General features: G+C 38.2%; 1 protein-coding gene across 1 annotated transcript; it reads left to right on the top strand.

Annotated features, from left to right (window-relative positions):
* Positions 1-5,146: 5,146 nt before the first annotated feature.
* LOC101171195 (uncharacterized) lies at positions 5,147-12,734 on the top strand. The gene is made up of 13 exons (XM_078934619.1): positions 5,147-5,167; positions 7,039-7,096; positions 7,703-7,781; positions 7,859-7,930; positions 8,038-8,133; positions 8,219-8,439; positions 8,504-8,657; positions 8,735-8,914; positions 8,984-9,103; positions 9,305-9,670; positions 9,759-9,848; positions 10,203-10,320; positions 12,078-12,734. Exons 2-13 carry the CDS (start codon positions 7,071-7,073, stop codon positions 12,116-12,118), a joined length of 1,563 nt encoding a protein of 520 aa, XP_078790745.1. The 5' UTR covers positions 5,147-5,167; positions 7,039-7,070; the 3' UTR covers positions 12,119-12,734.
* Positions 12,735-13,958: the final 1,224 nt, after the last annotated feature.

Here is a 13,958-nt window from a genome sequence, read left to right as displayed (position 1 = left end):
ATTAAATAATTCACCTAGTAATGCAAAGTAATGCATAAATTGCCCTTTTAACATGTTTTTAAATAGTTTAATGATGCTAATATACGTATTAACTAACATTTATAAAGGGATCTATATCATAAGGTTAACAATTAACCTTAAAATTCTTGATTTCAGAAAGTTATATGTTTCTAAATCTTAAATTTGTCTAGTTTTGCCTTCTTGCTTCAGAAAGAGCTGGAAGTAAAAGAAATGTGGGTCATAAGAGATTATTTGTCATCAATTGAAAACTGTAAAAGGAAGTCGCAACCTTTAGTAATAAAAGAGACATTTTGGGCTTGTTTTGTGTTGATCAAAACATAGTATGATATAAAATTGGGCTATAAAAGTAAAATTAAAATTGAAATGGTAGGAGATTCAAAGTCTTATTTTACCCCTTTAGGAAAATTTGATACAACTGTACTTTGTATTCATTACAATTTTACTAAACATAAATATGAGTTTTACTTAATTTTTGCATGAATAAAAATGTAAATATAAAGAGAAACTACCATGTTCTGAAAAGGTGAAATTGTTTTTTACTTTTGACAGATGTCTGTGTGTCTTCCATTTCAAAATAAAAGAAGGATTGTGCCAAACAGCCTTATTTGAAAAAAACAGTGCACATCAACGAACATTTCTATGAATGTGCCAATGTTGACTGCAAAGCTAATTTTCTACTGTAGTCCCTCGGCAAAGTTTGCCAACAGCAAACATCAGAAATACGTAAAGCCCCGAATACTAAATGTTCTGAAAAGTCTACTTTGATTGGTCTATTTCTAACAAATGCTCCACATAAATTTTCATCTTCGGGTGTTTTCTGTAATGATTTAAGTGATCGTTGTGTGGTTACAGTATGCAGAGACGCAAAAATCCCCAAATGTAAACTCTTAGTTTACAAGTCTTTAGGAGAAATTCAATGAACAAGCCTATCATCATGATTTATCCTTGGTTAACTGGAAGAACATAGGCCTGCTGCCCAATGTTGAGTTAGGTTTTTTAAGAAAAACTTTGAAAAGATTATAAATAAACATGCTCCAATAAAGAAATTTAGAGTGAAAGGTCGAGATAATCCTTGGTTCTCGCCTCCAGAATGTGGCTTGGCCAAAGCCTGAAAAATAGACTCAGATGGTGACTGGTCCACCTTTAGACAACTGAGAAATAAATGCACTTCATTCATTAAAAAAGCTAAATCAGAATATTATCTATTTGTCACAACTGAGCACCTCAACAATTCACAGAAATTTTGGATGGTGAACAAAAGCTCACATGCTCTTCCTTCGTTTGTTTTAAAAACAGCAGTCCTAGTTTATGACCAAACTGAGGTTTGAAATTGTTTCAATAATCACTTTATATTATCTGGCTCTTTCTTTGATTCCAAAGGCGCTACCTCAGTGCCCCACAGTGTAAACTCATCTGTGTTTTCAGGTGAAACTTTTGCATTTTTTACTATGAATCAAGTTCATAGAGCTCTTAGAACTCTGAATTTCAAAAAAATCAAGAAATTCCTTCCATCTGGAAATCATCTTTTGTTACTCCTTACTTAAAAGGAGGGGATCCAGCAGTTTTAACCAACTACAGGCCAATCTCCAATCTGTGTGTCTTGGAAAAAATTCTTGAATCTCTTGTATGCGATCAATTATACTCAAATGAGCTTCTCTCAACATTGCAGTCAGGCTTCAGGAAAAAAGCACAGTACCACTAATGCTGCTGCAATAGTGATAAATGACATTCTTGTTGTTCTGTTAAAAGAAAGGCTCATCAGTTTTAGCCTTTTAGATCATGTAGTCTCCTGACTCACACATTACTTGAGTAACAGAACCCAATGTGTTGGACATGATGGTTTGTGCTCTACATTCTTAAATGTACACAAAGGGGTGCCACAGGGTTCTGTATTAAGACCCCTTCTATTTGTCATTAAATGATACAGGTCAAAATGTGTCTGATGCAAATGTGCATTTTTATTGGGATGACACAATTATTTATTGCTTTGACCCATTCCCTGCAACTGCTGTTAAATCTCTGCAAAAAGGTTTTGACACTGTACATCATACATTTCTTCAACTAAAATTACTGGTTAATGCAGACAAAACCAAATTAATATCGCTTTCAAACTCTAGAAAAACACCACAAGTTTTCCCTACAGTTTCTATTCTGGAGGGAAATGAAACTGAGGTGGTTCATGTGTACAAATATTTGGGATCCTTGATTGATGATGCACTCACATTCAAGCCCCACATTGAGAATCTTGTGAGGAAACTGAAATTGGAACTGGGTTTTCTGGGATTAAAAAGCGAATTGTCACCGTACTTTTTTATCCATTTTAGATTGTGGAGACCTTTTATATATGAATGCAACAGCTCAATGTTTGAGTAAGACTGATTCTGTGTATCACGCTGCTTTGAGGTTTGTAACAAACTCTGAGGCCTCGACTCATCATTGCAAACTGTACTCTCGAGTGGTATGGACTTCTCTGTCCACCAGGACGCTCACACACTGGTGCATTTTTATTTACAAATCTCTTCTTTGACTTTTACCTTCCTACATTCAGCTTGATCAAGCGGAGGACTGTAGAATCATATAGACTGCGTTCCAATGACCATCTGTTCCTCGCTGTTCCATTTGCCCGTACAGACCTGGAAAAAAAGGCTTTTGTCTTTTCTGCCCCCTCCACATGGAATACTCTACAAAAAGCTGGAAATTAAAATAACTCATTCCTCTTAATGTTTTCATATCCAGACTGAGAATGGAGAAAAAGTCACTTTTAACTGTACCTGTTTTACATAAGCTCTCATTTTTATTTATTTTACATTTTAAATGTTTACATTTTTATTTTAAACGTAATTTGTTGTTTCCTCCTAGCCCGGACTCTGAACAGATTCTTTATCCCAATGGGACATTTCCTGGATAAATAAAGGTTAAACAAATAAAAAATTGACAATAAAAATGACAAGTAATACAATGATACAAAATGTTATTAAGAGTTTATCAAAACTTAAATGTTAATTTATAAATTATCTACCAAAACGAATCATTTCAAATAGTCAAAATGCGCTATGTGCCCATAAGTGACATACAATATTTACACGTGCTGGTTCATGAAGTGTAGGAAACAGGATGTTTTGTTCAAGAGTATGTGCATTGTTGCTGCTGTTATTGTCATGTTCGTATGTGTCTGAAATTAAACATACTAAATTTGATTTTGAGATTTTCTGGAAATGCTTTTTGAAAGTAAGGGAGGGGTCAAGAATAACTTCTTAAATTCTTGAACCAATAAGCTCCTTGTTTCCCAAAAAACGTTTTGTTGGGGTATTGCTTCTATTGTATAGAGAATATCACACATGCAGTCTTTTGGTATTTAAAAGAAGACGTGACTTTGTGAGCCATTTTTGGACTTGTACTAACGTTGAAGTAAAAATAGGACCGGCTTAATGTGTAGTTTTTGCAGGTGTGAAAATTACTTCTTCGTTAGGAAAAATTTGTACATGAATTTTTTTGCATACCTCTGTTAAATTATTAATGTATAGTTAAAACAAGACTGGTCCGCCTATAAATCTTTGTGGGACTATTTGGGTCTAAGTGGGGGTGATTTGACCACTGCACATTGTTTTCTATTAGTGAGATATGACTTTAACCAGTTAATGGCTTTTTTGGAGAAATTAAAGTGTGTTAATTTGGTTTATGATAATTGGTGGTAAACAGTGTCAAAAGCCTTCTTTAGGTCTAGAAAAACTGCCCTGACACAACCTCCCTTATCAACCTCATTCTTTTTCAAGAAATAAACTAAGAGCAGATTCAGTCAAATAGTGGTTACAAAATCGAAACTGCATGTTCATTTATTCGTACCACCCATTTATCGATTATTTTTGAAACTACAGGGAGGGTATTGACCTGTCATTGTTTTTGTCATTTATAAACCCGGTTTCAAATATTGGGCTCACCACACCCACTTTCCATGTTGGTGGGACTTCAGAGTGTTTAATAGACAAATGTACCCTTTGGGTAATTGGCTTTATTAATATCTCTATATGTTCTCTCAAAAAGTTGGAGTAATTGTTGTACTCATCCTTAGCTTTAGAATAATTTAATGAGCCAATTATGTTTATAAATTCTGTTTCTGTTATCAATTTTTTTAGTAAACATTGTGTGAGAGTGATCATTGCAATATCTTCTTGAAACAACATCAGATACAGTATATTTTTGTGCAGAATTAATAAAAAAAATATTTAACTGGGCAGCAACTGTGCCAGGCTACTTTTCCAATTTTCCATTGGTGTGCAGGATGAGATAATATGTGCTTTAATTCATAAACTAAACTGATCCATTAGAAAATAAAATCAGATTTTTTACCAAAGTTTTGTTTAGTAATTCAAATCTGTGCATTCTGGAAAAAGCGTAGAGCCAACAAGGCCTCTTGAAAACCTTTACATACCAGTTTGGCTTACTTAGGGGCACCTCAGCCATAAGTTTAGAAACTTAACTAATTTAATTTATATAAATGCCAATTTAGAGGTAGAGCGGTTTACTTCGGATTGGAAGATTGCAGCTTCAGTTCTGCCGTGTCTACCCGTGAGCCGAAGTGTCCTTGGGCAAGACACTAAACCCCACATTGCTCCTGGTGGTTATAGATCAGTGCAAGTGTTTGGCAGCGGTGAATCAGTGTTTGAATATGTGCGTGCATGTGTGAAAGGAACTGTGACTGTAAAATACTTTGGCTTTCTAAGAAGGTAAAGTAATTATATAAGAGATGAGGTTTTGAAGTCAAGTTGATTTTGTTTTACCAAAGAGTCAAGAGTCAAACTACAGACAAATAAACAGTCAAACTTAGAGAAATGTTTCACTTTATGATTTTTATCAGAAAGAAAATTGTTTGCTGATAAAGTCAGGTTTGTTCCTAAAATGTTGAAAAATGTATGATTTTTTTTTTCAAATTGCATACATCAAAAAAGCACAGACCAAATCTAAAATGTCCGGAGTACAAAAATTTAAAATTAAAATAGAATAGACTAAAATAAATAAATAGACAAATAAATAAACGCCAGTCTAGAAATGCTGCGAATATTTTTGCATTTATGTTGGTTAAACTCTAGGAAGGTGAGTGAAGTGTTTCCACGCAGCTGATCACCAGCTGTTCATGGATCAGCTGCGGGTAAGTGAAGCTATCTTCGTCCAATCAGGGGAGAGCGCGTGGTCTCACCGTTTGCACTGTTAGATCCTGTAGCGCCGCTATCGGTGAGTAGGGGTAAAATATTTCGTTAGGAGGGGGGCAGAAGAGGTAGTTGGGTTGCAGCGGGCAGCCCCGGGTCGTTGATGGACGGGGGGCAGAGGTTCGGGACGGCTAACAGGTGCTGCGGGGTCCCGATCATCTTCTGAGAGGCTTTTAACGCCTTTAACGGTCGCAGGGAGCCGGTAACGGCGTTAGCCTCGGCGGGCTCAGATTGCAGATCCCCCTAAATGGAAATAATTTTAATCTGATTTAAGAAATCAGAGGGGGGGGGGGGGGTACTAAAACGAAGCAGATCTGCTGAACAGAAAAAAAAGCAGAAAAAAATCATCTTCTACTCTGTGGCTTGGGGATTGTCTGAAGATGTTAAAACCCAATTTGAGAAAAATTTCTTTACATAAAAAGTTGAAACCTTGACGTTTGATGCCCAGAATCCATAGAGTATTGTTTTAAAGACTGATTGGTTGAAAGATTTATTCAGATATGATAATAATATTGGGATCTGATTATAAATATTAATTAAATAAACCTACTTCAGTGTTGAGCAAGCTACTTCCATACAGTACAAATTACTTAGTATTGTAGTTAAGAGTAATCTATTACTATCAGGGGTGTAACAGTTAATCGACTTGATTGATGAATCCACTTATTACGATTCAACAAGATGGATCTGTTTTAGGCTAGTTGTTAATTGAGTCAGTCACTATCAATATTAATCGATCATATTGATGTTGTAAAATACTGTTTGGAATGAGGTACAGTAGGTTTATTTTACTATGATGTAAGAAGGACCAAGCAGACAACACACATGTGATGCAGCAATTTTCACTTCAATGTGTGGAAACATTTGAATTTAGCAAAGACATGACCATACAGGGTGGTAGAATGTTCTATTAATGTTCCGTTTATATTATTTTTATGTGGAAAAACAACTGTGAGCTGAATTTTGGAATGTGAATGGATTGACCATTAATTCTTTACCATTAATTACTTGTTTTTACGCATATTTAATATAAACTTGATTATCTTGCAATAAACATACAAAATTTGGAAAACTTTTAAGCCACACTGGTTGATGTTTTGGCTAAAGATGTCCTGGATCGATTTCAGGTCATTGAATCAGATCATTTTAAATGAATCCAAACAGACTTTGAATTGTATCGGGAATCACAAATTATGATATGAATCAAAAAATCGTTAATATGGATCGTTACACCCCTTACTTTATAATATCATAGTCTCAGACTTATGATGCATTTTAAAACTCCTGCATTACTTTGAAAATACTCTGTGTGTAAAAACTGCTGAAGGAGAACACTATATTGAGTGAAAAATATAGTACAGAGGTGGTGATTTAATACATCTTTACTCCATTTAACAATAGGATGGTCAGCAACTGGCTCTATAAGAAAAACATATATAAGACTAAACACACTTATTAGGTAGTAGACAAGTAAAAAATTAAGTCTATAGAGCCTACAAAAAATAAAGTTAAGTAATTTATTTGTAGTCTATAAAGCCTTCAAATAAATACCTTCAAAAAGCTTAAAGTGACCATGACCAGCATGAAAAATCTTGTTTCTGGCATTCCTAATCTGTAAATTCCTTGTGTTCTTGCTGTTTTTTGGTTGGTCTGTTGATACACAAGTTATAGAATATGTCAAGATTAAAAATTCACTTTATTAATAATGGCTTACACTGCTTCATTATAGCAATAAGTATTCTGTATTACATTAATTTAGAAATAAATGCATTTCTCCCAAATCTGTGGGCATTTCAGGTGTTGTTTCCTATAGTTTCAGCATCCATCAGACTCAGACAGGCAGACATGAGCAGCAGGAGCCGTAGGTCCAGGTGAGAACTCATCTCACTTCTACTTTACACCTGTTTCACACCTGTTCCACTTGTATTATATTCTTTATCACAATTGCTTTATTCTAGGTCCACTCCTTTTTACACAATGTTTCATTGCTGTTTTACCTTGTTTCCCTCTCGCCTCAATTCAATTCAATTCAATTTTATTTACATAGCCCAATATTCACAACAATAGTCATCTCAATGGACTTCACACTTGTCCTGTCTCTTTTCACCTTTTTTATTTCGATTTTCCATGTTTGGCTGTTTTTCCAAACCTTTTCCACTCCTGTTCTGCACTTGTTTCACTTCTATCTTACTCCTGTTTTTACTTGTCCCTCAGGCGTCAACTGCAGACTCTCAGATGATAACAAATAATAGCGGAAGCTCAGTTTCATCCATAGTCTGAGCTCAGGAGAGTCACCATGACTGATTAGACTTCAGTGGACCAGTTTATCTACCTTATCTTCAATTTACTACAATTAACTCCAATTTAAAATCTAACAACAGTTAAAGGGGTTTAATGTTTTTGTACAAAGGAGTATCTCAAAGTCAGGTGGACTGAACAGTTTTCCATACTGACTGGATGTTCTAATGCTGCTTCAGTCTCAGGTCAAAGAGTCACTTTAGCTCAAGACGATTTTCCAGAGCATCTCTACGGAAGCCTGCATGGACTAAAGAGGAAGTAAGTCTTCAATACCTACACTCAGAGTCTGCTGAATTCTGTTTTAGACGGATAACAAGTTTTTCTTTTGCTGTCAGGATGAAATTCTACGCCTCCTGGTGCAGGAATTTGGTTCCAACAGCTGGTCTGCAGTGGCTCTGCATTTTGAAGTGAGTAGATTTAGATTCACATGTCAGAATAAACAAGTGTACATGTGAACAGTTGAGCAGAGGTGTCAGTGAGCAGCATGGTGAGGTAACCTGCTGGGGTCTACCAGGGTCAGAGGTCACAGATGCAGTGTCAGCGTCGTTGGCACCAGATCAAAAATCCAGAGCTAATCAAAGGGCCCTGGACTGTTTATGAGGATCAACAGGTAAACACTCACCTGAAACTCTGCCCACTGATTAGAAAATGGCTAAGAAGGTTTTGACACTCATGCAATGACACTTCCTGTGCAGGTCACAGAGCTTGTTCAGAGGTATGGCACTAAGCGCTGGTCGCTCATTGCCAAACACCTGCACACCCGAAATGGGAAGCAGTGCCGCGAGCGCTGGCACAACCACCTGAACCCAACAGTAAAAAAGAGCAGCTGGACTTTGGAGGAGGACCGCGTTGTGTGCCAGGCGCACAGCCTGCTGGGAAACCGTTGGGCGGACATTTCGAAACTGCTGCCTGGCAGGTGAGAATGCACTTGTTCCCTGTAGAGTGGGCTCTAACTCTGCCTCCTTGCTTACTGCTCTAAGGACGGACAACGCCATCAAGAACCACTGGAACTCCACGCTAAAGAGGAAGGTGGAAAAGGAGGGCTACCTGCAGTTCTTGAATCTGCACAGCTCCTCTTCCATGTCTGCACCCTGGACCTGCAACCCCTCAATCCCAGCCAATTTCCCCATCAAGGTCTCCCTCCATTCTCCACACACCCACCCATCAAGAGGGCATTTGGGTTGAAGTAACACTGATGTGTCTTCAAGCAGGCTGACAAACTGAGAGGGGGGATGGATGAGTGCTGCTGCCCCTCCAGTCAACACAGCATGTATAGGCCCCATACAAACTTCACCCATCTCTACTCGGCCTGTACCCCCACCTTCTCCTCAGGATACAGTTCGTCCCTGAGCGCTTGCAAGTTAGCGTCGTCTGCAGAGCTGACGGAGACGGTAACCACTTTCCCTCACGATACAGCCACTTTTTATTTCTCTCTCTGATTCAGATGGTCTCCTTCACAGAACTCAGAGATGTGGTGCTGCGAATTAGAGGCGGGCTCCTCCCATCAGGACCTTCACCCCATGTTGCTCTGCAGCTGTCCGGAGCAGCAGCTCACCAACAGCGGCCAGCAGATTGTTGATGTGAGCAGACACAAAACCCGCTCCAGATACACAACCTACTGCCTTTGACTGTTCTGATGACTAGACAGAACCAGGCTGAGTTTATTGAGAACAGAATTTGGCCTGGATCCTGGTTCTGTCAGAAGCTGGATCTGGTCTCCCTAAGGTCTGGCGGTTTCATAAAGGTTTGTGGGTCAGGTCAAATGGTTTTGTTGTGTTAAGGTTGTCGGTGAAGTGGAGGAACTGATGCACACCGAAGAAGGCACCTCCTTTCTGGACTCCTCTTCCTGCAGGGGGGCACACTGTATGCGTGAGGTGAGCAACCTGGAGCCACTTCATCCAGCTCTCACCTCCACCCCCCTTTGCTCCTTCAAGCACCCCTGCAGAAGGGAGAATGACTGCGTGCACTGCAGCCAGACCAGCCGGTCTGTCTCAGTTCTCTGTGCTGCTGCAGGCAGGTCAGATCAGAGCTCGGAAGGTGCAGCTGTGTGCAGGACTCCAACACCGATTCAAGAGCGCATCCAAGCACTACTCAGGAGTGCTCCAACAACACCAACACCCCTGAAGATCAGGGAGCTACAAAACGAGGTGAGGGGGGGAAATGAACATCTGCTGATGGATGTTTTGGTCAAGAACTCACTGTGTGTGTGTGTGTGTGTGTGTACGGGTGGAGCAGGTCTCAGAGTGCTCAGGTGGGATGATGAATTTGATGATGGACAAACAAAACATCAGTGATAACTGTCAGAAGTCCAGCAGCCCCTCACAGGTCTTAAAAACACACACAGCTTTGCCTGTTTGTGCGTGTATGTGCACTTTGGTGTGTGCACGTGTCTCCATAAATGTGCGTTTGTGTGCAGGTGCAAACATGTCTATATCTGTTGTGCACTTACATGCAAGTGCTGAAGAATAATGCACGTGTGTCCATCTATGTGCATGTGTTTGCATTTGTTGCATGCGTGTGCATGTATGTACATGTGTGTGCAGTTGCTGGAGGTGTGTATGTATGTGTGTTTAGGTGCGTGTTTGTTGTGCATGTATGTGTAGGTGTGTGCAAGTGTCGGAGGTTTGTGGAACAAGTGTGTGATGTCAGTGGTGAAGTTGTGTGTCTTCTGACCTGCAGGCTCAAAATGGCTCTGTGCTCCTCTGTGAGGAGCTGGACTGCTTTCCTCTGGACGGACCGGTGAAGGTGTGGTGGTGCAAGGAGCCCGTCACATTTTTGGTCAGTTCCAAAGTCAAAGGTAAATCCCAGATGACTTGCGGTTCTTTAAGGTGTTTCAGAAGAGAAACAGAAATGAGAACGTCAGGGGTCAGAAAAAGAGCAGAAAAGACTCTTAGTAGAGCCTTTTTTTTTCCTAAAATCACAATGAGAGGGCTTTGAAAACACCCAAACATGTTGTCTGTTACAGCTTTGTTTATTATGTTGATCTTTAAAATGATCAGACATCGGGAACGTACATTTTCACAGAGATTGCAGATTAAACAAATCCAAAAAGCTTTGATTGTTTATGTGAAGCATTGTGTTCAAACGTTTTTAGTGCATTTGCATGGTTAGTATGAGGTTCCTGCACCTTTGGCTCTCTGAGCTATGAGTCCATCCACATTGGTTCTAATTAGAACTGAGTAACCAAATAACAAGTTGAATTTTTCCTGCTGCATAAATGAATGTTTGGTCCTTTTTTTCAATCTGGATCCCAGTTTTTCAATGTACGTGTGAGTTTGTGTGGGAGACCATAGGAAATGCACAGACATAGTGATTCTCATACATAGTGTCTTTAGGTGGCCCTGAAATACAAATTGCACAACAAATCACTCAGAGCAAAAAAAATATTAGAGATCACAATCAAAATTTAAAAAGCACAACAAAACAAAACAAAAAAAAATGTTACATTTAAAAAAATGAAAAACAAAACTCCAGCAACGAAAGCGTAAAAAGAAATGTTTCGGAAAGCAAAAATAATTTTCAGAAATCGAAAACAAATATTAAAAAATGAAACAAAATAAGAACCTAGAAAAGATAGGTATTATGGGACATTACTGATTGGATGAGAACATTTGAGTTTAAAAAAATAGGGAAAGCAGAAGGATGTTTTGACTGAACTCTGGTGTTTTTGTAGTTGAGCAATCAGTGGCTGTGGCCAGAAGCTTAAAGAAATATTGTTTGTAGGACAATATTACCACGCCAAATGACTTCTGGTTGAAAAGGTGAACAAACAATTATCCAATCAGTGATGTAATAATAATAATAATAATTATAATAATGGATCAGATTTATCTGCGCTTTTCAAGTCACTCAAAGCGCTTACATTATGTCCATTATTCATTCACTACTCATTCATACTTGGTGACGGTAACTACTGTTGTAGCCACAGCTGCCTTGGGGCAGACTGACAGAGGCGTGGCTGCCAGTTTGCGCCTATGGCCCCTCTGCCGCCCTTTGATGTCCAATAGTACCTACCTTTTCTGATTTCTTATTCTATTTTTAACCTTTCATTTGGATTTCTGGAAATTTGTTTTGTTTTCCGAAAAATCTCCTTCCCGTTTTGTTTCATTTTTTGTAATGTGTTTGGTTTTTTTGGGAATGACATTTTGGCTTTAGGAATTTTGATTTGATTTCTAAACTTTTTTTTTTTGGTATTAATTGTTCTGCTTTTCTGATTGTTGATGTGATCTTCAGTATGTTTAGCATTGAGTGATTTGTTGAAGTTTTTGCTTTTCAGGCACACCGTACAAAGATCCTATTTCAGGCATTCTAAAATTAAATATATGATTATATCATTATAGAACAGTAGACTTAAGTTTATATTATGTAAATAACTTTATGTTTTTATATATTCATTAAAAACATTTACACTTAAAGAAAAACAGGAGTTTTTAGGAAAACCTTTTTTTTTGTCTTGGTGAAGTTTTGACTCAGAGTGGTCATCCTCACAGAGGATCTGGCAGTCTGCTGGTTTTTGTGTTTGCTGTGATGGTTCTGTGTTTCCTGTTGTTGCAGGTGAACCCACCAGCCCACTGAATGATGTAGCTCACCTGTGAGGTCAGCTGACCACGATGCTCCAATCAGGAGTTGTCTCTGACTGAATTCCTAGGACCTCATCGGATTTGATTTATTGATTTCTTAAGCAGTTTGAAACTTGCACTTTATTCCTTGAATGTAATGTTTACATATTTTATTGGTTATTTAGTCATTTATTAGTCAGAAGATATATTTGAAATAACCTTGTGTATAATTTAACACATTATTTTGCTGTTTCATTTGTCAAGGAGCAGAAAACATTAATTTGTGTGTTTCTGTTGGATCAAATGCAGTTACATTATTTATTTCTTGTAAAAAATAACTCCTTGAAAACTTCTCACTGTTGCATTTTGGATCAGAACCGATCAGTTTTTCCTTTTTAACCGAGAACCAGACACAAGATTTAATGAACTTTACTGAACTCAGTGTGACTTTGCTGCCTTATGTATGAATGTTTTCTTAAGTGCTCTTGAAATCCAAATCTGCACTTAAATATTTGCAATATTTGTACGAGGATTTTTATCTCTGACTAACAGGATGCTGTGAGTTTAAACTGTCAGATTTAGTTTTTCAAATTAAACTGTCAGAAATATACTTGTCAAAATAAAGTGACACATTAAACCTATCTGGTCATGTCATGGTTTGGACCCTGGTTCTTTGTTCTGGTTTCTTTATTCGAGCCAACCGTTTTGGTGGTTCTCAGACGTTTGTATTTACTGCATTGGTTTCTGTGTTTAAGGAGCTGTATATGTTTCTGTTCCTTGGCTTAAACTGAGGATTTTTTTTAATCTTGATTTGCTGTTTTGAGTTTTCACTGAATAGTGACTTTCTGTTAAAGGGAGCTGTCTTCCAGTCTTCTCTGGTGTTCTTGCTGATGTCAATGCTATGAGGCTGAAGGGCGTCATTTTGAACCAGTAGATGATACAATGAGAGGCCCACATTGACGTGTTCTCCCTACCATGACAAAGGTGGATAAAGGTGGAAAGATTTCATGTAATCCATGGACACCAGTGAAGATCACAAATCATTGAAGAAAAAAGGTTCAGCGGACTGTCTAGTGGGTCTAGATGACCCAACTCCCAACGTTAAAGTGCCTAGGATAGCACAAGGGTTACAGGGGGCATCCAGACATAACCAGTTAATGTCTTTGACCCACTTAAAAACCAGAACCAGAGACCGACCCAACAGCTCTGCATGACTCATTGAGATTCCAGAAGCTCAAAGCAGTTTCATGATGATCTGTTCTTTATTTTGAGTGAAATATGTTATAGTGGAAAACTCTCAGCTACGGATGTTTGATCACAAGGGGGCAAATCCTTCTCCTGGGCTAGACCCCTATGAATTTATGATAAAACACTAACAGGCCGAAACTGTTAGGAAACATGAAAAAAGATGTGGTTGAACACCTAGCGACCCTTCAAACTAGACTTTCCATATCCACAATTTCAATTTATCAGCTGTTCATCGCCTGCGCATCTGTGTAGACTGCTCCGTAGACCACAAACATGAGAGCACTGATTCCTTTATGCTCTGACTCCTGGATTTGAGCATTCAAGAGTTTGAAAAATGACCAGCAGAGGGCAGCAGTTTTACACAAGAGAAAACAGTAAAGTCAGATTTTACCCTCTCACTAACAGACTCCATAAGTTTAGGTGATGACAGGCCCTGGTTCAAATTGAAAAAACTATAAACAACTATGATTTATGTTTGGCCCCACCATCTTTTGGTGTTGTCATTGATAAAAAATAAACAGAAAAGCCATAAATTAGCTGGAAGATTTGCATGAAGGAGGAACTATTAAAGACTCAAATGAAAATTGTGTTTTTGTTGATTTTAACATGTTCTTGTAGCATTTTATGA

This window comes from Oryzias latipes, chromosome 17 (assembly GCF_053564925.1).
Source record: "Oryzias latipes strain Hd-rR chromosome 17, Olatipes_Hd-rR_3.1".
Lineage (NCBI taxonomy): Eukaryota > Metazoa > Chordata > Actinopteri > Beloniformes > Adrianichthyidae > Oryzias > Oryzias latipes.
This window is presented reverse-complemented; position numbering and strand designations above follow the sequence as displayed.

What these genes read in the sequence shown, in the direction of transcription:
- LOC101171195 (XM_078934619.1), top strand. Translation starts at nt 7,071, where the DNA reads ATGAGCAGCAGGAGCCGTAGGTCCAG. An exon ending in CAGCCAATTTCCCCATCAAG is followed by an intron (nt 8,658 to 8,734) that starts GTCTCCCTCCAT and finishes GTCTTCAAGCAG; the next exon opens with GCTGACAAACTGAGAGGGGG. An exon ending in AGTCCAGCAGCCCCTCACAG is followed by an intron (nt 9,849 to 10,202) that starts GTCTTAAAAACA and finishes TCTGACCTGCAG; the next exon opens with GCTCAAAATGGCTCTGTGCT.